This window comes from Gouania willdenowi, chromosome 17 (genome assembly GCF_900634775.1).
Source record: "Gouania willdenowi chromosome 17, fGouWil2.1, whole genome shotgun sequence".
Lineage (NCBI taxonomy): Eukaryota > Metazoa > Chordata > Actinopteri > Blenniiformes > Gobiesocidae > Gouania > Gouania willdenowi.
In genome coordinates, this window is record NC_041060.1 from 29547727 (window position 1) to 29574083 (window position 26357).

General features: G+C 42.2%; 1 protein-coding gene across 1 annotated transcript in view; it reads right to left on the bottom strand.

Moving 5' to 3' along the window:
- The window catches only part of LOC114478810 (laminin subunit alpha-3-like), a 97026-nt gene that overhangs the window by 58857 nt on the left and 11812 nt on the right, over nucleotides 1-26357 (bottom strand). The window contains exon 2 of the mRNA XM_028472091.1: nucleotides 18436-18588. Coding sequence (XP_028327892.1) covers nucleotides 18436-18588 — 153 coding nt within the window. The remainder of the gene's footprint in view (nucleotides 1-18435; nucleotides 18589-26357) is intronic.

Below are 26357 nucleotides of genomic sequence, written 5' to 3' on the forward strand. Positions count from 1 at the left end.
CAATGCGTGATCGTATAGTGATACTTTTTAAACAAAAGAAAATATGTTCATAACTAAACAAGAATTATCGATCTGCCATTATATACGATTTAAATGGATAGAAAAAAAACAAAATGAACATTTTGTTCTCCAAATAATCAATTTACAATGTATAATACACACAAAATCAACAGACTTCAACAAAACATACCTGAAACATGGAACACAAATAAAAATCTTCTCAGTTGGTCACCAGTTCACTCCAGCATTAACTAAAAATAGAGTCAGACATTAGCAAATAAGGCTACAGTGTGCACATCAATGCCTGCATCTCAGCTAATTAGCGGTTAGCTTCCGTTAGCATTGAATAGGCTAATAGCTCAGTTTCCAAGCTCACTATTACATATTAAGGAAACACAGCAACTCAAACTGCATATTAACTTCGCCATAAACACTGTGTTATTAAACATCATTGTTTCATGATTCTCTATAGACTATAAAACACATGTTTTAACAGGAATGTGACTGGTGAACAGGAGACCAACTTACCACCAGCAGACATCACACAGACTGCGCCAACTCAAGCAATGCGCAGCATTAACCTCCGCTGGGATTTTCAAAATAAAACAACATAAATAATAATATTTGCGTCCCAAACTTTACAGTAATTTAATAACTTATTTACTCCGTTACACACACCCCCCTAAATTCTGTCAAACTTTGGGCGAGCACCGAACAACATCAAAACAATGGAGAGAGTAGAAGAGAAAAAAAAAAAAAAATTACAATCAGTCTACAAAAAGCGAACCAGGAGCACAGATGTAAACCACAGTCAATCCAGGGATCCTCCCTTAAGGAGTGCAAAAGAACAGGGTGGCACCATACCCCACACTCGTTGCAGACAGAAAGAAGATGCCATATACACCTCCCAAACATCCAAAACAACTCCCAACACATGTTCAAAATACATTCCAAGGATACAAACAAACAAAAAAAATACAAGAATATCAAACCCACTCCATCAAAAACAACTCGGAATAGAGTTCAGAAGGAGGAAAAAAAAAACAAGGCTACTTAGACCCCAAAAATTCCCTTCAGGAATGAAACAAAAGGTCCTGAAACAGAAACAACATCCCCAACTGTCTGTGTTGACATCTCAACTATCAACCTATTGGGTGGCCTGACATGTCTACCAAATCTAGTAGTGACTGCATCAGTACGTGCTGTACCCAAAACCTGAGGTTGAGCGCAAACCACAGCATCTTCGTCCACATCTACTCTGGAAGGCAAGGGACACACCCTAACTGAGTCCAGGGCCGGTACACTTGGCACAAGAACGGGGCCTAAAGCCAAGTCAGGGGTTGTGTTGCCTGCAGCTAGACCAGATGGCAGAGTTGTCTTTACTTGGTCTGAGTCAAGGGCGAGTACAACCAAAGATGGATCTGGATCAGGGGGAGAACTTGAGACCGAATCTGAATCAATAGCAGGTTCTGGGCCTTGTAGGACACAACCAGGAACAGCGGTAGCTTGGTCCAGCATCATTCTGCCATCTTCCCAAACAGGAGTGTTGGCAACATCATCATCAGAAAAAGAATCACTGAGTACATCAGCCAACAAATCGTCATTCTCATCATCCTTACCGACAGAGATCACAATGTCAGGAGTTTGCATAAGCCAATCCATGGTCTGTGCGAAACGATCACCTTTCTTCACCATTGAGTCCCCATGACTTCCACAAGCCACATCGTTTGCATCTGAGTCAACATGAGAGGCTTCATCAGCAGCCGAGTTGAGGAAATCAATAGGAAGAAGGAAGTTCCTGTGCACAACTCTCTCTCTACCAGTTTGAACATTCTTAATCCTGTACACGTTCAACTCAGGCCGCACAGACACGACATCATAGGGAGCTGAGTCCCATTTGTCAGCGAGTTTTCTCTTGCCTTTCTCACCGCGATTGGCCTGTAGCACTCGATCGCCCACAGTCAATGGGGATCCCTTGACTCTTCTGTTGTAGAGTCTGGCATGGCGAGCTTGTTCCTGGCGACTTTGCTCCCGAGCAATACGTGATGCTTCAGACAGGTCTTTCCTCAGTTGAGTGACAAATTCATTACGGCTGACTACCTTGTCATCTTGGAGGACATGTTGGAACATGATGTCAATGGGAAGGCGTGGTACTCAGCCAAACATGAGGAAAAATGGAGCAAAGCCGGTAGTTTCATGCACCGTACAGTTGTAACTGAAGGTCAATGTCTGTAGCATTTGTGGCCATTTTGCTTTCGCTGTCGGGGGAAGCACTCTCAACATGTTTCCAAGAGTCCTGTTAAACCGTTCCACAACACCATTACCCATTGGGTGGTACGGGGTGGTGTGCGATTTCTCCACTCCAGCCATTTCCAAAAGATCTCTCATCAGCCTACTTTCAAAATTGGCCCCTTGGTCTGAATGGATCCTCTTTGGAAACCCATACACACAAAAGAAGTCATCCCACAGCCGACGAGCAACATGTCTTGCAGACTGACTACGACAGGGGAATGCGTGTGCCATCTTGGAAAAATGATCTGTGACAACCAAGACGTCAACTGTTTTGCTGCCACCCAGTTCAGCAGTCCAGAAATCTATGCACACTAATTCCATTGGTTCTGAAGTCTGAATATTTTCAAGGGGTGCACGGGCTTCAGGCTCAGGTGTTTTGCCAACAACGCATCTCTCACAGCGGCGAACATAGTTCACAACATCTCTTTTCATTCCAACCCAAAAGAATCTTTCTCTGGCTAGAGAGAAAGTCCGTGCACGGCCTTGATGGCCAGCATTATCATGTAGGCCAACCATAATCTGGTGCTTGAGGCTATCCGGCACGATGAATTGGAAGACTTTTTTGTTGAACTTGCTGTCTTTAGTCACTCTGTACAGAACACCGTTTTGCACCCTTAACTTTTCCCAGTGTCTGAGGAGCCTTTTGGTGCAATTTGGCTCAGATGCCGCTTCCCGCCTGATAGGTCTCTCATGTCTTTGCATGTAGAATAAGGCTCTGCTTATGGCTGGATCCTGCTCCTGAAGACTCAAAAGCCGACTCTGAGGGACGACAGTCGAAGGATCTTCGACCTGCAGCTGGGATAATGGTGGGCTAGCACTTGGCAGTCTAACCAGCACGCCATCACTATGGGCACTCAGCACGGCTGACACCTCCTCAGAACTGATGGGGCCCTCAGCAGGATGGGAACCAGCCCCAGCAGTAGAACTTAATGAACCAGGTTCTCCTTCTTGAACAGCCAGACAGTTGTTTGTGAATCGAAACGCATCCTGCACCGTACCCCTGACAACACCATTTACTTCATCTAACAGTGCTATGTAAGGCTCCTTCATCAGGCGAGCAGTCAGCGATGAAATGTTGATAATAAAACACCATCCCAAGAAAAGATTTGATCTTCTTCCAGGAAGGTGTGGTGCCATCACCTTCCATCAGATCAGCCTCGCCTACATCCATTATGACTTGCATTTTGTCAGGATCTTTCCTCACCCCGTCCTCCGAGATGATGTGACCCAGGAACTTAACTGTCCTTCTCAGCAGGTGACATTTTTTTGGAGCAAGTTTGAGCTTATGCTGCTGCAGGCGTGAGAACACCATCTCCAAACGTTGAAGGGCCAGCTGCTCACTGGGAGCAAAAACCATCAGGTCATCCAAATAGCAGAGTAAGCTGCTAAAATTTTCATCTCCAAAGATTGACATCATCATTCTCATGAATGTTGCAGGACTGTTTGACAATCCTTGAGGCATTCTGTTATACTCGTGGAGACCGAAAGGTGAGGAAAAGGCTGTGTACTTCTTGTGTTCCTCAAAGACAGGCACATTGTAGAAGCCGGAGGTTAAGTCCATGGTGGAAAAGAAGACGTTGCCCCCAAGCGCAGCGAGGGCATCTGCCTGATGAGGGAGGGGATGTGCGTCTTTTACCGTCTTTGCATTTAGCCATCTAAAGTCAGTACAAATGCGCAGAGAGCCATCTTTCTTCCAAACCAGGACCAGGGGAGACGCGTACTCACTGTGCGACTTCCTTATAAGTAAGTAAGTATTTATTTATAAAGCGCTTTTCGCAGATAAAATCACAAAGTGCTGTACACAGAAACAATAAACATACATTTACATCACATGTGTAGCATCATAAAAGGGCAGTAAAATTAAAAATAAAATCTTGTTAACTAAAAGCTTTTTTGAAAAGCGAAGTCTTCAAATGTTTTTTAAAAGTGTCCACGCAGTTCATCTCCCGGAGAGACTGGGGCAGACCATTCCAGAGTCTGGGGGCTGCAGCCTGGAACGCCAGGTCTCCTCTGGTTTTAAATTTAGTTTTTGGGAACCTTAGTAGACCCTGACCTGAGGATCGAAGGCTGCGTCCTGAAGTGTAGGGACACAACATGTCTGAAATGTATAGAGGAGCCTGGCCATGCAAAGCCCGGAATGTTAGAACCAGTATTTTATATTCAATCCGGAAATTGACAGGGAGCCAGTGCAGGGAGGAAAGTATCGGGGTAATGTGTGATGTTCTGGACGTACCGGTCAAAAGTCTGGCAGCAGCATTTTGAACCATTTGGAGTTTACACAGGGTCGACTTATTAAAACAGGTAAAAACTGAGTTACAGTAGTCAATGCGGGACGAAATAAAAGCATGGATGACCAGTTCCAGATCAGGTTTGGACAGTAGATGCCTCACTTTTGAGATATTTCTCAGATGGTAAAAACAGTTTTTAGTCAGTTGATGACAGTGGCCCTCCAAAGACATTGATTGGTTAAACACAACCCCAAGATTTCTGATGCTGGATTTCACTGATGAACCCAAATCACCGAGAGAGTTCTTAATAAGTGGGATCTTTTTATCAGGGGCGATGATCAGAGTTTCAGTTTTGTTGGGGTTTATCTGGAGGTAGTTTGATGAAAACCAGTTTTTGATGCATGAGATACAGTCCAAGAACTCAGGTAAAAAGTGAAACTCTGAGTCATTAAAAGAGCAGTATAACTGGATATCATCAGCATAAAAATGATAAGAAACATTTTTAAAACCACGGATCAACCGACCAAGAGGCATCAGGTACAATAAAAACAAAACAGGCCCCAGAACAGAGCCCTGGGGTACTCCACATGACAGGGTGGACACATTGGACATTACATCATTAAAAGCCACATTAAAAGTTCTACCATTTATATACGAGGCAAACCACTGTAGTACAGCACCGGAAAACCCCATTTCTGATTTGAGACGATGGATCAGTGTGTTGTGATCTACGGTGTCGAAAGCAGATGTTAAATCCAATAAAGTTAAAACTGTGTAGCGACCAGAATCAGCAGCCATCATCACGTCACTGGAAACCTTCACAAGGGCAGTTTCAGTGGAGTGGATCGACCTAAAACCAGATTGATATTTATCATAAAGATCATTATCTTCCATGATTGATGTTAGCTGCTTGGCTACCACTTTTTCCATCATTTTTGACATGAAGGGAAGCTTAGATATGGGCTGGTAGTTTATAGGCTGACCTGGATCATGATTAGGCTTTTTGAGAATGGGATTTACTAGGGCGTGTTTAAAGTAGCTGGGGACTGTGCCGGATTTAAGTGAAAGGTTGATCAGTTTCACCAACCATGGACCGACTTCATCAAAAACATTTAAAAGCAGTGAGGTTGGAATAATATCCACAGGGCTCGATGTGGGTTTCATTTTTCTCACTAGATCCTGAATATCCTGTAGGCTGACAGGAGAAAAGGAGGACCATGTGCTGATGGGAGCTACAGAAGTGCACAAGCTGACCAAAGGAGTCGTGATACTGGCCCTAATATCTTCTACTTTATTTACAAAGAAGTTTAAAAACATGTTACAATCATCCCTTGTGTGTACAGGGACATGGGACGGTGGGGGTGTAACAAGATGTTCAATAGTGTTGAACAAGACTCTGGGGTTTCTCTTATTTTGGAGAACAAGGTTAGTGAAATAAGTAGAGCGGGCGCGCTTTATTATTTCATTTAGCTCCATTATCTTTTCCTTAAGATGGAGTCGATGCACTTCCAGTTTAGTTGTTTTCCACAACCGTTCCACTTTCCGACAGCTTCTTTTGAAGTTAAAAATGGTTTCATTCATCCATGGACAAGGTTTTTTATGAGTGCTAACAACGTTTTTAGCTGGTGCTACTGTGTCTAACAGAGTCAGACAGTGATTATTAAAGTTAGCCATAAAAGAGTCAACAACATCACAGCTAGCGAAGGAAGCTGGGTCAAAGGAGGCAGAAAACCCACTGAAAGCTGCTTCATTTAGGATGCGTCGCTGTTTTTTCACATTGGAAGGGATTTTAGTCAGAGTGATTGACAGGTTAAATAAAATACAGCAGTGGTCACTTAACTGTAAATCATTTATGCTTAATTTGTCTATTTTTAAACCAAGAGAAAAAACTAAATCTAAAGTATGACCTTTGGTGTGTGTTGGACCTGACACATGTTGTACAAAGTTAAAAGAGTCCATAAGAGTCATCAACTCAGTGGCCATAGGACATGTGGAGTTATCAACATGGAGGTTAAAATCTCCAAGGATTAAAACACTCTCAAGTGTTATAATAGATGACATGAACTCAGAGAACTCATCTAAAAATATACGAGCAGGACCAGGCGGTCGGTACAGTAAAACACAGTGAAAAGAGTGTTCGTTTCCAACCTTGCACATCTGGAGCTCGAAGGAGTTGAACGCGTTTGTGTCCAACAGTCTGCAGCTGAATGTGTCTCGGTAAACGAGCGCCAATCCTCCTCCGCGACGCGTGATCCGTGGGGTTCCAAACACAGAACAGTCTGCAGGGCGCAGCTCATTTAAGTGAACGTACTCGTTCTCCCGTTGCCATGTCTCTGTGATGAACATCAGGTCCAACCCGCGGGACATGAAAACATCTTTCAGGATGTGCGCTTTATTTGCCAGCGATCTGGCGTTTTGTAATCCAAGGCGCAGCGACACTTCCGTGTTGGCCCGTGGAGAGTCGCGCTGCAGCGGGCGAAGGCATCCATAATCCACGGCACGGTGTCTGGGAAGGCGCCGGTGAAGCAGCGCTACGATCGGCAGATGACGCAGGCCGGTGATCGGACGCACGGGAGCCACAGGCTGAATCCACCGTAACCCATTTGACAGCGGGTGTCCCGGAGCAGTCCCAGGACAAGACCTCCTGTACGCCTTCACCTTCACCAGGAGTCCAGCGCGTCTGCCCCGCCTCTTGGCACGCTTCCTACGCGGGACAGGTGCACGCAGCAGGTAGGCAGGCACCGAGGCCAAGTGTGGAGGAAGTCTGGAGGTTTGATCCTCAGGGCAGCTCAGACGTACCTCATGTGCATGATTTAGGTCCATTAGTGCCTGATGATCGTATGTCAATACTGTTGCATCAATGTTTTGGCACAAAAGAACGATCAGGACACAGACAAACAGAAGTTCCAGAATGCCTCTTTCCTCCATCTCATTGAGAGCAGTTCTAAGCTTCTCATATTGACTTGGTGGCACTCTACGGTAGGGCAGGCGAAACGGTTTTTCATCCAACAGGTGTATTTTATGTACAAAGTCTGAAGCTTTCCCGCAGTCCATCCTATCACGTGAGACGAAAACTTCATATTTCTCAACAAGTTGCAGAAGTCTGTCCTTCCACTGATTGGAGACTTCGCAGATGCCAAGATTCAAATCTTCCAACCCAAGCTGTTTCAGAGCATCTACCATCTGCTTGGGAGACCTTGTAGAAGCAGAGTCCTGAGTGACACTTTGCATGTTTACTTGGATTTTATCTGGTGGAGACAGCTCCTCCACTGCGACACATGGGGAAACATCTGCAATCTTGCAGTTTCTCTTCAGGGTAACATTCACACTACTTGGATTAATCAGTTTCAGGGGGACCCATCTGTCTCCCCAAAGAGGTGAAATAACACGCCCCACCAATACATTTCTGGGTCTTGATCTTGACTGTGTTGGTTCAACAATGACAGTGCTCCCGGCGGACACAGGTGCAGAAGCAGGAAGTTTCCCCCATACCAGGTGTTCACATTGAGGTTCAAGCGTCACACTCTGTTTTAGCTTGACTGTGCCAATTTTTACAGGCATTGATCCACTCTTCCATTTCTCAGTATTCGAAAGCATGGAGAGGAACTGAAAAGTGTCATCGTCAGCAACATCAACTGGCGCAGCCAGACATTTCCAGTAGCTGTCAGAGCTTTTCAAGAGGTGCAACAGTTTCTTAATTGCATTGCTGCCAACAATCATATCCTCTTCCTGCCCTGGGATGATAAGCGTGGGAACGAGCAGCTTGAAACCATAAATAATCACCTCCAAATCATAGATTGCTGTAGGTGCAACTTGGTGACCACCAGCACCGACCACAACAATGCCATTAGCAGGACTTGTTCTAATGTTGGGACTGTGTTCCAGAATACGCTTGGCAGCAGCCTCACTCAAGGAGCACGACATAGAGCCACTGTCTATCATTGCTTTTAGCTTAACATCATCAACAGCAAGAACATCAGTATAAAACAAACTGTCAATTTTTTTGATCTTGTGTGTTAATTGGAATATAACAGTCTGTCCAGGGGCAAAAGAACTGAGTGACTCATACAAAGATTCTAGATCATCAGTGTCATGGCTTGGAGGTCCACTTTTAGGATCCACACTCCCCTCCCCAAAGAGTGGATCTACTAGTTTTCCGGTTGTTGGTGAGAACCAGACCTTGAGCGGTTAGGGCAGGTGCGTTGCGAATGATTAGGTGAATGGCACTGAAAACATAGCCTTTGGTCACGACAGTGAGTGAAAGCAGAATGAGCCGCATTATTGCATACCGTACAAGGCATCTCGTTTAGGCCACTTATCTTGGGGATTCGTGGGCCATGCTGTCTGTTGGACCCAGGGCTGTGGGTCTCTGGAGTAGGACTTTCTCCAACATGCCAATTAGACGCTCCAGGGTAGCAGTGTCATTGCTTTGTGTTGGTTGTGGGACAGCTACTTCAGAAGTCATAGTAGGCGACGGGGTAGCAACATGACATATGTTCACTGACACTTTCTTTTCAGGGGCTCTGTTTCCTACTGACGACCTTCCAGAATGGTACTCGCTTAAAATGTCCTGAACCTCACAAGCAGTCCACTTGTCTATTGTCTTTGAGCGAAACGTCACAACAAGCTCAGAAGAGGGACAGTTTCTAATGAACATGCGCGTTACCTCAGTACCTGGGCAGTCCATTGTTTTACCCTGCTCTTTCAGGCGCTCTGTAGCAATATCCACTGCACGATGGAGCCTCAGCCAATAGTCAAATGCATCCTCACCTTTCTCGGGCAGAGTGGTGTAGAAGTCAGCCAATGGAAGAGGGGAGCATGGAGCGGAGTCAAAGTGCTTTCGTAGGAGGCCATATATAGCTTCAGGATTGTAGGAGATGTCAGTTTCACTGTTTCTGATCCCAAATCTTACGACGTCTCTAGCTTTGCCTCGAAGATGAACGATAATTTCCTCCACATGTTCTTCTGGTCTCAAGTTCCCTTTTTTAGTAAAGTTCCTCATGAGGTCTTCCCACTCACGAATCGAGATAGTGTCATTGTTGTCTCCCCTGAAGCAGGGTGGATCTTTTATTTTTCTGTGGGGAACATACTGGGAATGTGAGGCATCGAAAGCATGTGAAACTGACCTGTCATTAATGGCTGTTGAAGAAGCAGGAATTGCTCCAGGGGTGCTAGCAGATGGACTAAGGTGGGTGATAATGTTCTGTGCTACCTGCTGACCCACTTGTTGTATGACAGCACTCAATTGACTGGCAATGTCTGCAGTAATGGGTGAGGGGTCAGTGGCGAGTGGGCTGGTGTCCTGTGAAATGTTCACAGAATGGCTCAAAGGAGAGGCTACAGCTTCACTAACCTCTGCTCTTTCACCTCTGTGACTGGGACTATCAAATTGTAATTCCACCGGTGTCTGTAGGAACCCTCTCCCCCTACCAAACCCACGCGAAGCCACTGATCCCATAGGAGAGAAGTCCATTTTGGACTATCAGTGAAAATTACACAATGCCACTCGTGAAAATAGAGCTCAATATGCAAAAAAAATGATGCGGCCAGTAAAATAAAAAGAATCAGTAAGACAGTAAAATCAGGCCTCCTCCCAGCAAATATGCAGCTGGTTTCGAGCAATGAAGCACACAGATTCACCTTTCTAAGTAACACCAGTCCAACAGCACATCCACCAGCTCCCACACCGGAACAAACAGCAGCAGCAAAGCAGTCCCGGATCGCTGAGAAACCACATTCTCGAAGAGTCGACAGGTCACGGCACCAATGTGACCCTCTCTACTTTGCTCTGCTTGTCGCTCTTTTAAATCACTCCCAGGAGGCAGGATAGATGAACATATGGCACTGTTTATTCTGAAACATGGGACACAAATAAAAATCTCTCAGTTGGTCACCAGTTCACTCCAGCATTAACACCAGCAGACATCACACAGACTGCGCCAACTCAAGCAATGCGTGATCGTATAGTGATACTTTTTAAACAAAAGAAAATATGTTCATAACTAAACAAGAATTATCGATCTGCCATTATATACGATTTAAATGGATAGAAATAAAACAAAATGAACATTTTGTTCTCCAAATAATCAATTTACAATGTATAATACACACAAAATCAACAGACTTCAACAAAACATACCTGAAACATGGAACACAAATAAAAATCTTCTCAGTTGGTCACCAGTTCACTCCAGCATTAACTAAAAATAGAGTCAGACATTAGCAAATAAGGCTACAGTGTGCACATCAATGCCTGCATCTCAGCTAATTAGCGGTTAGCTTCCGTTAGCATTGAATAGGCTAATAGCTCAGTTTCCAAGCTCACTATTACATATTAAGGAAACACAGCAACTCAAACTGCATATTAACTTCGCCATAAACACTGTGTTATTAAACATCATTGTTTCGTGATTCTCTATAGACTATAAAACACATGTTTTAACAGGAATGTGACTGGTGAACAGGAGACCAACTTACCACCAGCAGACATCACACAGACTGCGCCAACTCAAGCAATGCGCAGCATTAACCTCCGCTGGATTTTCAAAATAAAACAACATAAATAATAATATTTGCGTCCCAAACTTTACAGTAATTTAATAACTTATTTACTCCGTTACATATATATATATATATATATATATATATATATATATATATATATATATATATATAAATATATATATATATATATATATATATATATATATGAAAGAGAGGAAACAGTGATCGTCTAGTTCTTTTAGGTGTAAGACAGCAATCTGAATGGGGTGCTGATCAGGGCACAGGAATGAAGAGATGAGACATCCTTTCTCTTTAACTGGAGTGTGTTCCAGCTGTATTGTATTCCAATTAACAGCAGATTAGATGCTAGTTGTTTTAGTAGTTCTTATATTGTATAGTCTGTAACAAACATGAGAAAAATAAACAATTATATGTAAAGCAAATACAAAGCTGTGAACAGCTGATATAAGTAACATTCTGTTACATCAACATCAAAAAGGTTCAATTACTCCAAATTATCTCTAATTTACAACCAAAGGGAAAAAGAAATGACCCACATTCACTCTTCTGTATAAATGAAGCTCCACATTTAAACTGAATCAATGTGCAAGGTAATAGCACCCTCTCCTGGCCGAAAATATTATTGAATAGATTTTCCCCTAGCAGTTATAACAGCAACGTGAACTCCGACACAGTAAACGGTGTTACATAAGTGGGTTAGACATGACATCATCATAGCTGTTAGCAGGAACAGGAGTAGGAACTGCACACAACTCAGAAGAACGTTTTAAAGGACAGGAACTAGCTAAACATCCGAATAAGGCTCTTACTTGGACAACTGCCAAAACTAAACTACCGGTCACGTGCACACTGCTCACTGAAACCGAGTGCCTCTTAAAGAGGCAGGCACATAAATCAGAGCCTTTTAAACAGCCGCCCCCAAAAGTGCATTGAACTTTTGTTTGAAATAAAGGCTCTTCAACTAATGATAGAGAAGGACTGAGAGGGATCTTCCTCACTTGATGAAAGAGCTGGAGACACCACCAACCGAGCCACCGGCCGGGTGTAGACGTGTCCTTTAACATCCACTTCAGCAGACCTAATGAACCCATCATCACTGCGGTGAATCTTCACATGTCCGATGGGCCATAGGGCCCGAGGCAGTTGTGGGTCAACCATCATGACAACTGCCATTTCCAGGATTTCGGGAGGAGAGGAATGCCATTTCTGCCTAGTCTGTAGGCTAGGAAGGTAATCTCTGATGAACCTACACCAGAACTGATCAGCAAGAATCTGTGAATGCCTCCAGCGTCTACAGGTCAAGATGTCAGTCCCTGGGTAGACCACTTGTGGAAGAGATCCATCTGGCCGCCCCATCAGCAGACTGTTGGGTGTTACAAGTTCAATATCTGCGACGTCAGCAGATATGTAGCCTAGGGGCTTCGAGTTCAGGACAGCCTCCACTTCTAGGAGTACCGTTTGGAAGACGTCTTCAGGTAGAGGTTGTGATCCCACGCTAGTGTTGAGTGCGGACTTGACTGAGCAAACCTCTCTTTCCCACACTTCACCAAAGTGTGGGGCTGCTGCAGGTTTGAACCTGAACTGGATCCTTTGACGAGCGAGTTGATCCTGCAGGGTTTGTGCCATGCTTTCATAGGCTTCTCTGAGCTCCCGTTCGCCTCCCCTAAAGTTTGTTCCATTGTCCGACCATATGTCTGCAGGGGTTCCTCTTCTAGCAATAAAGCGCCTCAGAGCCATCAGGTAGGCGTCTGCATTCATCATCTTGAGTAGATCCAAATGTAAAACCCTTGAATATAATCCCCCAGCACTTTTCCTGGCGTCTGCCCACTTTCACCATCATAGGCCCCAAGCAATCCACACCAGTGGAGTAGAAGGCTGGTTTGTGTAATTGGAGACGAGCAGTGGGTAAGTCAGCCATTCTGGGAATTGAGGGACTAGCTCTCCAGCGCTGACACTCAGGACATGCATGTTGGTATCTTCTGATTGCCTCCCGCCCTCGAAGTACCCAGAATTTCCTACGCAGCTCTGCAAAGACCCGCTCTGGACCAGAGTGATGGAAATCTGCATCATACTTCTGAATGAGCAAGCCTGTAACTCGATGTGAAGGATCGAGGACAACAGGGTTCAGGGTTAAGTCGACTTGACCTTCCAATCGTCGAAGTCTGCCACCCACTCTCATCAGATTGGTGGACACTCCAAGTTGGGCGCTAGGGTGAGCAAACGACTTCCTGATGAGACAGGTTTCCCAGCTCTAGGTGCTTATATTCTTCCGGAAAGGATTGTCGTTGGGCTTGATGGAGAATGAGTACCTCCGCTTGACAATACTCCTCAGCACTTGGTGACGAATTTGAGGTGGAAGACCCCTGAAGGTTTTGAGCTGTAACATCCAGGAGTTCCTGCCAGGTGTTGCACATTTCTTCAGCCAAGAGCAAAGTAGTAGGTGAGGTGGTCGTTAGGCCACAGAAAGCAGCCTTCCGGAACTCAGTCTCATTCTTCATTGGTTCTGTGCAGGGCTTCTCCGGCCAGGTATCGGGGCTCTGAAGGAGAAACGGAGGTCCTTGTGACCATCGGTTTGGCGCTAGGAGGGCCTTTAGGGTCTTCCCTTGAGTCACGTAATCGGCAGGATTGTTTAAAGAGTCTACATAGCGCCATGTGCAGTTCTCAGTCAACTCCTGTATCTCGGCTACTTTGGCCCCAACGAACACCTTAAATTTGCAGGACTGAGAATAGAACCAGGTTAGCACAGTAGTGGAGTCTGACCACAACACGATGCGCTCCATTTTCAGGGTTAGTTCCTTCTTAAGGACTTGTGCCATCTGTGATGCTGCAAGTGCTGCACAGAGCTCAACCGAGGGATAGAATGCAGACGTTTTGGAGCCACTCTGGAACGAGCAAGAATGAAGGAGAGGTGGATGTGGCCTTTGGCGTACCCTGTTCTCAAGTAGGCTACGGCCCCGTAGGCTTTCTCAGAGGCATCTGCGAAAATGTGCACCTCACGGACAGCATTCTTTAGGTTGGTGTCTGTAGGCACATATGCACGTGGAAAGGTGAGGAGAGGGAGGGACTCAAGCTATTCCTCCCCTTCAGACCAGGCCTGTAGGAGTTCTGATGGCAAGTTGCAGTCATCCCCACCATGCGGTTTGTCCCAAAGCTGACGGACAATAAGCTTTGCTCGGGTGGTGAAGGGTAACAGGCAGCCCAATGGATCATATTGGGAGGCTAGCACTCGATAAATGTTCCTCAGGGTGGGTGCCTCATAGGTTATCGGCCGGTGTTTGTAGCCTAAGAAGTCTTAGAGGCCAAGTGTTGACTCCAGAAGGTTGGACTTATCTCGTGCTAGCCAGAGGTCAAGGCTTTCTGATCTGGACTCTTGAGGCAGGTGGCTCAGAGTAGTGGCTTCGTTGCAGGCCCACTGACGTAACTCAAAGCCTGCAGAGGCCAGAAGGTCTCTGAGCCGGTCAACAAGTATCTTGGCTTTCCTTGGTGTAGGCACACTCTGTAGGCAGTGATCCACGTAGAAGCACTTCTCAACCGAAAATCTCCGGTCATCGAGAGGTTGGGTGTGGTCGAGAACATGGAGCTGTAGGGCATAAGATGCACAGCAGGGGCTGCACGTGGTGCCAAAAGGTAAGACCTGCCCCTCAAATATTTTAGGAGGCTCATTCATTTTCAAGTCACGCCACAGGAACCTTAGCAGGGGGGATCTTCAGCTAAGAGGCGTACTTGGTGAAACATCTCCTTGATGTCTCCACTGACTGCTATCGGATGGTCACGAAACCTCAACAGGACTCCAAGTAGAGAGGCGCCAAGGGTAGGGCCAGGAAGTAGGTACTGGTTCAGGCTCTCTCCAAGGTAGGTGTGAGAGCAGTTGAAAACAAGGCGATTCTTTCCATTATGACTGACAAGATGATGGGGTATGTACCAGACCTCTTTGGGTGGGGAGTCCTCACTGACTTCACGCACCACTCCTGCAGTAATAAGCTTTTGCATTTCCTTCTTGTAGGCTTCTGCTTGTTCGGGGCGCTTCTGGAGTCGCCTTTCGGTACTACGCAGCTGTGGCATGACTGACTCTTTTGGTGCGTGAAGCAGGGGCATGTCTGCGTGACGAACTAGTGGTGTAGCATACCTGAGGACACCATCAATCTCCACCCGAACAGTATTGGCTTTAAGACGTGCGACAGCCTGCTGATCCTGCTTAGACCGCGTAACCTCTTCTCTGGCCTGTAAGTTACTGTATCTACTTGCCATAGCCTTTCGACGTGCTTGTACAGTTCACCTGGTGGTGGAGTTGTTGAGATGAACAGACACTGCGCAGGGCCAGGGAAACTTAAAACATAAATGGTGACTTACTTTCTGGTCATGGACTATAGACAAACTGGAGCACACAGGAACAGGAGTAGGAACTGCACACAACTCAGAAGAACGTTTTAAAGGACAGGAACTAGTTAAACATCCAAATCAGGCTCTTACTTGGACAACTGCCAAAACTAAACTACCGGTCACGTGCACACTGCTCGAAACCGAGTGCTTCTGAAAGAGGCAGGCACATAAATCAGAGCCTTTTAAACAATATATATATATATATATATATACATATATACATATGTATATATATACATATATATACTGTATATACTGTAAGTAGGTCAGTTAAATAAAAAGTATTTGCATGAAAAAACCCTCCAACGTAATTTGTTAATAAAGTATTTACTTGTCCATTCATTATTAAACACTCAACTTTTCTTTGGGCCACTCATTGTTGTAGATGTGTATCGCAGTGTCAGCGCCACGGTTTTGCACCGTCAACTTCCACCTGGCTCACAAGGCGCACTACGCTGCCTTGCAAGCCAGGTGTATTCACGCGGACACCACATGATCCCGCAATAAAAACATCAACAAACAGCTTACTTTGATTATCCGACATGGAAGAACTGTTTGTCTGGCCAGATGTCCAAGTTTCCGCTTCTAACATGAGTAAGTTCTTCAGCCGCTTCTTTTTCTCTTCTATGTGGGGTGTGTTTTATAGCGGCGACCAATCTAACTCTGCTTCTTCCTCATCTTACATTTTCTGTCCATACTGATAGGATGCCAGGAATCACAGGACTAAGTCAAAGCAATTCAGTCATAATTATGATTTGTAACGGACTGAGTCTCAATGTAGTTTATTCAACGAGTGTTGTGGTTTCCCATAGCCGTGAAGGCATCATTGTTACGTGCAGCTTTCTCTGCCAATGTTCGTTTTTGTTTCCATGTGCTCTGCGTTTTGAGCTAAATGACGGAGTAGTAGACGGTTCATTTTGTGTTTTAATTGTTTATTTGGCTTCAGCGGGCCAGATTAAAAAGATCAACGGGCCGGATGTGGCCCGCGGGCCGTAGTTTGCCCACCTATGCTTTAGGGTGATTTACTAAAGATTTCCAGCTGACGTCAATACATGCGCTGATAAATAGTGCAAAGCCCACGCCATCAGGATTGAAACTGTCAAGCATGCAACATAGTGTGCACAATGCATATAGTGCATTTATCTCTGAATATGTAATGTAACCATTTCAGCAGTGCAACATATTTGAAGGAGGAATGCATACACATTAATGCAGTACAGGCAGTCACATTTAGCAAACCTGGAACTGTTTGTGGTGCCTATTTTTGGGTATACATTTAGTACCTCCCAAAGGCAGGTGGGAGCTCACAGCTTTACACCAAATCTGCTGAGTAAAGCCAATTAGCTCACCTTCAAGTGCTGCAGACTGCTTTCTTTGTTTCTGCAGTAACTGAGATCAATAGTGTGGTTTCTAACTTTGCAGAGGCACCTGTTTTCCATGGCCAGATATGAGCAATGCAACGGGACCGACAGTGTGGCCAAATAAAGAGGACAAAAAAAAAAACTACGTTTTTAAGAATGGTTTATGCAGCAGACAGAAGTCGACCTGTTGCTCTGTTGCTATCACCTCCAATTCTACTTCTTCAAATGTAATTTTGCGCTTTCCTTCACACAACTCCCCTGCATTCTCTATCTTGAACGTGCAAAATGCACAAATCAGACACTACTAATGACCAGTGCCTTTATTATTTATCATATGTTCCTCCAAGTTATTATTAATATAACTTATTATTGATGTATCAAAATCTTTATTATGTTACAAATCCATTTAAATCATATTGTGTTTAATTATTTTTCAACACCATGGTTATTACACAATAATTACTATACTGTCTTCATTATATAATTTATACCCATACTATCATTGTCATGTCTTGTATTGTAATATATATAATGGGTTTTTTTTTAACATCTTTCAGACCACTTCCCATATCTTGTATATAAACATTTATATAACATGTTTGTATTATATTGATCATTATTATAACACGTCATATTACATCAGCATGAGCATGCTCATCGGTCAGAATCATTTTATATTCACCCATGCACCATCTTCCTTGTCCATGGTAAAGACGAAGCAGCAAGTAATTTAGAATTTTGATTACACCAATAAAGATAAAATACCTGACAGAAGAAAATGCCAATAATCTAAACATGTGTCTAAGAAAGTACATTGATGTTGTATACCAAATGTCTTATCTGTTTAAAAACATTAGTGAGAAAAATAAACTTTGTAGATACAATACAAGGGGTATAATCTGACCATGGCTTATTACACCCCAGGTATAATCTGGGTAGGGGTTCATTTTGCCTGCTACACCGGTATGTATGCCTGTCATTCCTGGTTTGGAGAGAGTCGCCTCTCCATGGATATTCCCCATGGCAGTGGCTTCTTCTGTCACTTATTGACAATGTTGTTACCTTTTAGCGAATTTATGTATGCGAGTGTCCTTTGTTTCACCATCCCTGATTCCCCTCACCTCAGGCACACGGACATTGACACGAACAGCGACTCATTGACTTCAGTAAGGTGTACCAATTGAAGTTAGCCCGTTCTCACAGTTCCATCTAAAATTGTTCTCCATAAACTGTTTAAATAATACTCATCGGTATTCGACTGTACTGAATGTGTTTACATTGTGCTCAATGTGTTGCTGTTACTGGAATCAGGAATCAGGACAGACAATAAAGTCTATCTGTTCTATTCTAAACCTTTCTCATTAAATAAAGCTGAACTGAAGACCCAATTGAGTGTTAGATTAGGGGAATCTAACAAGCCGCAGCATATTATTCGCATGATTGCTGCAAGCTGAAGTGATTAAGTCAGAGCAAACACCTAACCACGTACAGTAACATCTCTGGATGAAAAGGCGCAGTTTGCCACAGGAGTGTAGTGGAAAACATACTGCAGCCAAAACAAATCTTCCTACCTGTTACTGTCACATCACCACCTAAATACTTCAATGCATAGACACATCACTCAGCATAAAGTGTGATGATAATCTCACCTGTCCCAGGTCCAAGGTGACATTCACCTGGTTATAGCCTGTTCCTCTGGACAGAGGAGGACTCTGCCACCACTTCTCTGTTCCATCAATGGCGTTTGTCACTGGGTGAGATTTGGTTGGGTCAGCAGTGGTGCAGTAGTCACAAAACTGACCCTAAAAGGGGTCAAACAAATGTTTTCAGAATCATCAAGCAAGAGCAGATTGGAAACTGAGAGCACAAAATGTGAAGACGGGGACAAGAATAACACCAGGCTAATCAGGTTCTGTATGTTTCTTTTCAATCTTAATATTATGAACGGACTAAATCAAAAGGACAACAATACAAACAGCGAACATTACTGCCAGTCATTTTACTGTCCATCTTCCCTGCATCTCCTCATGTCCAACGTTATTTGTTTCGTGTTTGCTTTCTTCTTTTTTCACATGTGCGCACACACACACACACACAAACACACACACGCACAGGCATCTCAAATGTCAAACATGTCAGCTCTAAACATTTTAACATGGAACATTCAAATAATTGGCAATGAGGTGGGTGATGTTCTGAACAGAGGGAAGAAGAGATTTATGTCAGGTGATGAGGAGTTCAGTTTTATTGCCTTTGAGATGGAGGAAGTTATTGTCCATCCAGGTTTTGATATCAGAAATGTAGTTGTTGATGGTAGAGAATATAACGGGGTGAGGGATTTGTTGGAGATGTAAGTAACAATTAGAGATTCTAGAATCACCAATCACATACAGTTGTGTGCGAAAGTCGGGCAGCACCCCTTTAAAAACAGCATATTTTATATATTTAAAAAGTTATATTCATATTTACTGTCTCTCTGGTATATGGGAAAAAAAGACAATATTGTCAGGAAACATTAATGCATAGTTACATTTTATTTTAAATTGAACAAAATTACAAAAATGAAAAACATAATTTTGGCATGTGCAAAAGTCGGGGCACCCTACAGCATCAGTACCTTCAGTACTTAGTAACACCCCTCTGGCAGATATCACAGCTTGTAAATGCTTCTTATAGCCAACAACAAGTCTCTGGATTCTATTATTTGGGATTTTTCCCCATTCTTCCTTGCAAAAGGCTTCCAGTTCTGCAATATTCCTAGGACGTCTTGCATGCACAGCTCTTTAAGATCTACCCACAGATTTTCGATAATGTTTAAGTCGGGAGACTGTGAAGGCCATTCCAAACCTTCAGCTTGCAGTTTCCACAGTGCGAGGCATAATTAAGAGATGGCAGGTGAGGGGAACTGTGGAGGTCAAGAGATATCTGGAAGACCAAGGAAACTCTCGAGAGAGAACAGCTCGTAGTCTGGTCAGAAAGGTAAACCAAACCCACATTTGACTTCAAAAGACCTCCAGGAAGATTTAGCAGACTCAGGAGTGGTGGTGCACCCTTCCACTGTGCGCCGATAGTTGCACAAACAAGACCTTCATGGAAGAGTCTGTAGAAAAAACCTTATCTACGACTCATCATAAAATACAACGTCAAAAATATGCAACAGAACATCTACAGAAGCCTGATGACTTTTGGAAACAAGTGCTGTGGACTGATGAAGTTAAAATAGAACTCTTTGGCCACAATAAGCAAAGGTATGTTTGGAGAAAATAAGAGCAGCATTTCATGAAAAGAACACCTTGCCAACTGTTAAATATGGGGGTGGATCCATCATGCTTTGGGGTTGTGTTGCAGCCAGTGGGACAGGAAACATTGCTCGGGTGGAGGGAAGAATGAATTCAATTAAATACCAGCAAATTCTGGAGGCAAATATCACAGCATCTGTAAAAAAGGTAAAGCTGAAAAGAGGATGGCTTCTACAACAGGATAATGATCCTAAATATACCTCCAAATCCACCATGGACTACTTCAAGAAACGCAAGCTGAAGGTTTTGGAATGGCCTTCACAGTCTCCCGACTTAAACATTATCGAAAATCTGTGGGTAGATCTTAAAAGAGCTGTGCATGCAAGACGTCCTAGGAATATTGCAGAACTGGAAGCCTTTTGCAAGGAAGAATGGGGAAAAATCCCAAATAATAGAATCCAGAGACTTGTTTGGCTATAAGAAGCGTTTACAAGCTGTGATATCTGCCAGAGGGGTGTTACTAAGTACTGAAGGTACTGATGCTGTAGGGTGCCCCGACTTTTGCACATGCCAAAATTATGTTTTTTCATTTTTGTAATTTTGTTCAATTTATAAAATAAAATGTAACTATGCATTAATGTTTCCTGACAATATTGTCTTTTTTTCCCATATACCAGAGAGACAGTAAATATGAATATAACTTTTTAAATATATAAAATATGCTGTTTTTAAAGGGGTGCCCTGACTTTCGCACACAACTGTACAAAGAACTTGACACTGCACTTAAACTCATACTAAACAAAAAAAGCACCTGGACCAGATTGGTTCCCTTTCAGGTTCTATAAAATTTTTGGACCATCCTCACTCCCTTATTTCAAAGAGTCATAGTTGAAGTAAAACAAAAAGCAAGACTACCAGTAAGGCTGAACGATTAACCTTAATCCCATCGATATTACGGTTTTCACTACTGCAATAACTTAACCTCAGATGCTAGAGATTTTTTCTTTCGTCTTCATCATTTGAGTGATATATATGTTCACCAATCAGAATTGCAGAGAACCGCCTTCCCAGGCTGCTGGCCAATCAGAGATGGTTACAGGACACACGCTTGTGAAAAAAACACTTCTTACATGTGATGTGTCTTGCACATTTATTTTTGTGTAATCGTTACATTCTGGAATGATGTCATCAGGACCATTTAAATTAGGTTAATTTAAATTAAGTTGATCAAAACTTAATCAATAAACCTGATCAGATTCAGTAAACCATTGATCCCTGAGGTTAAATTGAGTAACAATGCTGCTCTCTTACATCTTTATGACATGAATAATTAAAAAGGAGTAGAAAAATCAATGTCAGTACAACTTATACATACCTTTTAATTGTATCTTACTCATTTTAAATTACATTTTTATTTTTGACATACATTTTGTTTAAGTGTAGTTTTCTTTTTATTAGTATTTATTTTTGTTTCCTCACAGTACAACTTATATCTACCTTTAAATTGTACCTTGCTTTCTTTTTGACGTACATTTTTGTTTAATTATGGGTTTTTTTTATTTTTAGTATTTTGTTTCCTCACAGGAGTTAAAAACTAATATTTTCAGAAACAAATTATAATATTTCTAACAAACTGATTTTTTAAAAATTTATGTGAAAGACAGAATTTGGAAAAAAAAACACTACCAGTACACATGAACACTGCCATAATCTCACTCCTCCATAAACCTAACAAAGATCCAACCCTACCAACCAGCATATCTCTGATTAATGTTAATCTCAAAATGTTCACCAAAACACTATCTCAACACATAGAAAAAGTAATTCTATCTATATAACATCCTGATCAAACCGGATTTATCAAATTCCTCAAATAATACACATAGGGGCGGATTCACTAAGATCTGAAATAAAGGGTAGTAAACCAGGTCCCTAAATCTTTTGGTGGCGCTGTTTCCTCACCTGCTGTGGGGAATTCACTAAGATTGTGGCGCAAATAGGTGGGCGTATAGACGTGGTTGAGACCGCCCTATTTAAATGAACATTTTGCTGATTCAACGTGGAGAGGTGAGAGCATAGAAACACAAAATGACATTTGAAGAAGTTAAATTGGAGGCAAGTGGACTTCTTTGTGTGCTGCACAAACATTTAATAATGTAGAAAACCAAATAAACAAAAAAATGTGTTTAATACATTTTAAAACCCAATCTTCTTTTTCCCCCTAATTTAATGTGGCTGCTCCTGTCAGTGTCTGTAACTTCGCTCTTATTAGATCACATCATGCAGTAGGTCTGAGCTCTTGAGTAGTGCTGTGTCAAACTCAGATGTATGTCTCAGATGTGAAGCTTGTTCCATCGCTGCGTAAATTACGCAGCTGGTCAGTTGATTCTGGCCTGACGCTCCTTGCCATCAACCCGACATGAGAGTTTGACGGTCAAAACATGGAGAGGAACATAAACACAGCTCGACATCCATGGATCTTTGTGCACACAGCATCCTCTCTGCGGTGGAGGATGCTGTGCACGGAGCCACACCGGACTCCAGCTGTTTCTCTCCCTCACACACACACACACACACACACAAAACACACATTACTCTGCATTTTCTTTCAGTGGCTGTTAATAATGACTATTATTTTATTTAAATTATTTTCTTATACTACAAAGATTAAATGGATCCTTTTTTTAATCTCTGTTGTGTTTTGTGTTAACACTCACTGCAGAGCTGTGTGAGTTTGCACCTGCCTGTGAGTTGTACTATTTTTGTTGCAGAAACACCGCAAACATTACAGATTTGATTAATTGCATTGCATCCACGGCATTCATTTATTTGCATTTCCCCCTCTATTTTTTACGCCCCTTATTACATCTGCCTACATTAGAGAGAAATGCGCTAACTGAATTGTGGGTGCATTGTGACACACTGAACACGCACAGTCCAGATTCCCTGGGGTTTGTACCCCTTATTAATGCATGTAGTGACATTTGCACATGTTTTAATACCCCTTTAGTGAATCTGCCACATAGACTGTTTAATTTAATAGAACGTGCAATAACATACCAACAACCAACAATTATTGTAGTATCATTAGACACTGAAATGGCATTTTAATAAATTTAACTGGTCCTTTTTAACACCCACACTTTAAATATTTGGCGTTGGGGAATCATTTATTAATTGGGTTCACATTTTGCGCACCTCAGTCACCGCCACAGTACTAACAAATGGTCTCATCTCACAATCATTTTCACTACGCAGGGGGACAAGGCAAGGATGGCCACTCTCTCCATCTCTTTTGACTCTATACGTTGAACCATTTTCTGCTGCAATCCGTCAAAACCCACAAATTACAGAAATACGGACACCTACTGCTCATCATAAAATCAGTTTATATGCAGATGACATATTATTGTATTTACAACAACCATACATATCCCTAACAGAAACTTTAGCACTCAATAGGAATGTAACGATTCACTCAACTCCCGATACCATTCGATTCACGATACTGGGTTCACGATACGATTCTCTCACGATTTATTTTACAAAATGGGACTGTAGACAAATGATGACTGAAAAATATTCCTTTCATTTTTTTGGGTTCAAAACTATAAAAAAACTGTACTGTTTTCCTTTTAGTTTCCATTGTCAAAATAATCCCTTGATAAACTATTCAAAACAATGCAATTTAACTAAAAATAAATCTTGAATGAAATAAATAAAGGAATAATACAAATGAAGAAGAAACCTATTCATTTAAATTCTGGTTCTATAATAACCAACCAAAATTGCATATAGTTATTTTTCTTTTTAAAAGTGAACTGAAAATGTATTTTAACAACCTTAACAATTGGACTTAAAAAAAAAAATGCACTGTATTTAGGTCAGATATTTGTTTGGACCAGCAGAGGGACTGGAAACCCAGTGGTCGGTTTGGCATGCAGATATTATTGTAGTGAAGAAGAGATGCTATGCTAGCAGACCGAGGTAATAGAAAACGTGACTTTTACAGATACTCACGTAATATTACAGATATTCTTTTGGTGGTAAAGGGGTAAGGAATCATTTATGAATATGCTTAAGAGTAGAAGGCGGCCAGAAAGAAAGTAGTAGCAGATTCCGCCTGCCGCCAACACTTCTGGATAGCGCCCTCTGCTGTTTAAAAAAAGTACTGCGATTCAATTTTCACAGTATCGATGGGAACAGTGATACCTATGAATTGATTTTTAACTGCCTTACGATTAATCGTTACATCCCGAGCACTCATAGATACATATTCTAATATTTACAACTACTCCGTTAACCTATAGGGCCCTATAAATCGGTTTTATTTTTCCCAAATTCCATTTAATTTTTTCCCAAATTCTGTTTTTTTCCACTTTAATTTTTTAAATGCCTTTTTTAAAATTATTATTTATAATTTGTTAAAGAAATCATTATTTTTTAACTTCTGTGATGAAACAAAATAAATACTAATAAATAGGGATAACGATTAATCGTAAGGCAGTAAAATCGATTCATAGGTATCACGATTGACATCGATACTTTGAAAACTGAATCGCAGTACTTTTTTTTAAACAGCAGAGGGCGCTATATATTCATCCCTTCTCTTGTCCAGCAGTGTACCGGCGGGCCGAATCTGCTACTACTTTCTTTCTGGCCGCCTTCTACTCTTACATGTTAATGTTACATGTTACTAAATGATTCCTTGCCCCTTTAGCACCGAATGAATATCTGTAATATTACGTGAATATCTGTAAAAGTCACGTTTTTCTATTAGCTCTGTCTGCTAGCATAGCATCTCTTCTTCACTGCTATATTAGCTGCATGCCAACCGACCACTGGGTTACCAGCGCCCTCTGCTGGTCCAAACAAATATCTGACGTAAATTAGTGCAATGACGTTTTATTTTTTTTTTTTGTATTTAAAGTCCAATTGTTAAGGCACAAAATACATTTTCAGTTGCACTTTTAAAAAGAAAAAGAACTATTATGCAGTTTTGTATTGTTTACTATAGAACCAGAATTTAAATTAATAAGCTTCTTCTTGTATTATTCCTTTATTTATTTCAAGATTTATTTTTTTAAATTGCATTGTTTTGAATAGTTTATCAAGGGATTCTTTTGACAATAAAAAATAAAAAGAAAATAGTACAGTATTTTTCCAAAAAAAATAAAGGAATATTTTTCAGTCATCTTTTGACTCAGTCCCATTTTGTAAAATAAATCGTGAGAGAATCATATTGTGAACCCAGTATCGTGAATCGAATCGTATCGGGAGTTGAGTGAATCGTTACATCCCTACTAATAAATTTTAAAAAAACTGAATAAAAAATAATGTAAGGTACAAAAAAGGTAGATAAAGTTGTAGTGACATGGATTATTCTGACCGCCCGTTTTTAATTATTATATGTCATATAAGATGTATGAGAACTGCAATGATGTCACCCAATTTTCGATTTGTCAAAGTACGTACCCGGAAGTGAAGCGTTACACATTTCGCAATATCTTCAGCTCTGGAACACTTAAGAGTCTTTAAATCCTCCGAAATGTCCGTGAGGAGGTTCTGTACTCAACACCAGCTAAAGCAGTGATCTTGTCATGCCGAACTGCCGTTAGCATAGCCATTAGCGTCGGATGAGAGTGCACTTCCGGATCACGTACTTTGGCCAATCGATAATGGAGAAAATGATAAAGGTGTTCGTCTTCCGTTTTTCTTTTTCCGTACCGAAGCAAAAGAGCTTGAATTTTCCGTTTTTCATCTTTTTGTTACATAATGAAAAATGAATGAACGAATGACACACGAATTGAAGATGATTAAGGCTGATCATGTTCTCACGGAGCACCGCTGCGCTACACGAAAAACGGACAGAGCTTTAGAGCACAGCAAAGTTAAACGGGCACTGGAGGCTCTGTAGTTAGGAGTTCGTGAATTTTGCATTGCATTTGAGAGGTGGTTCGTGGTGGTTTAAGATGAGTTTATGCAGCCAGGACAAGAGGAGGGAGGGCGGTGCACTTAATAAGCGGTCCCCATAAAAAAACGTTCTTTGCCCCGGTGATGGCGTTTCATGCTAATTTTGTCAATTCCGTAGTCACGGTCTGAGTTCACATCGGCTGAGTTCCTCTTAAAATCTCAGTACGTAGACTGCTACATACTGAGATGTACCCGTAATGGGTTATACTTAGGGATGTACGATTCACTCAACTCCCGATACGATTCGATTTCACATCTGGGTTCACGATACGATCTCTCACAGATTAATTTACAAAATGGGACTGCCTTAATATGACAGAAAAATCCTTTATTTTTGTGGGGGGAAAACTAAAAAATAC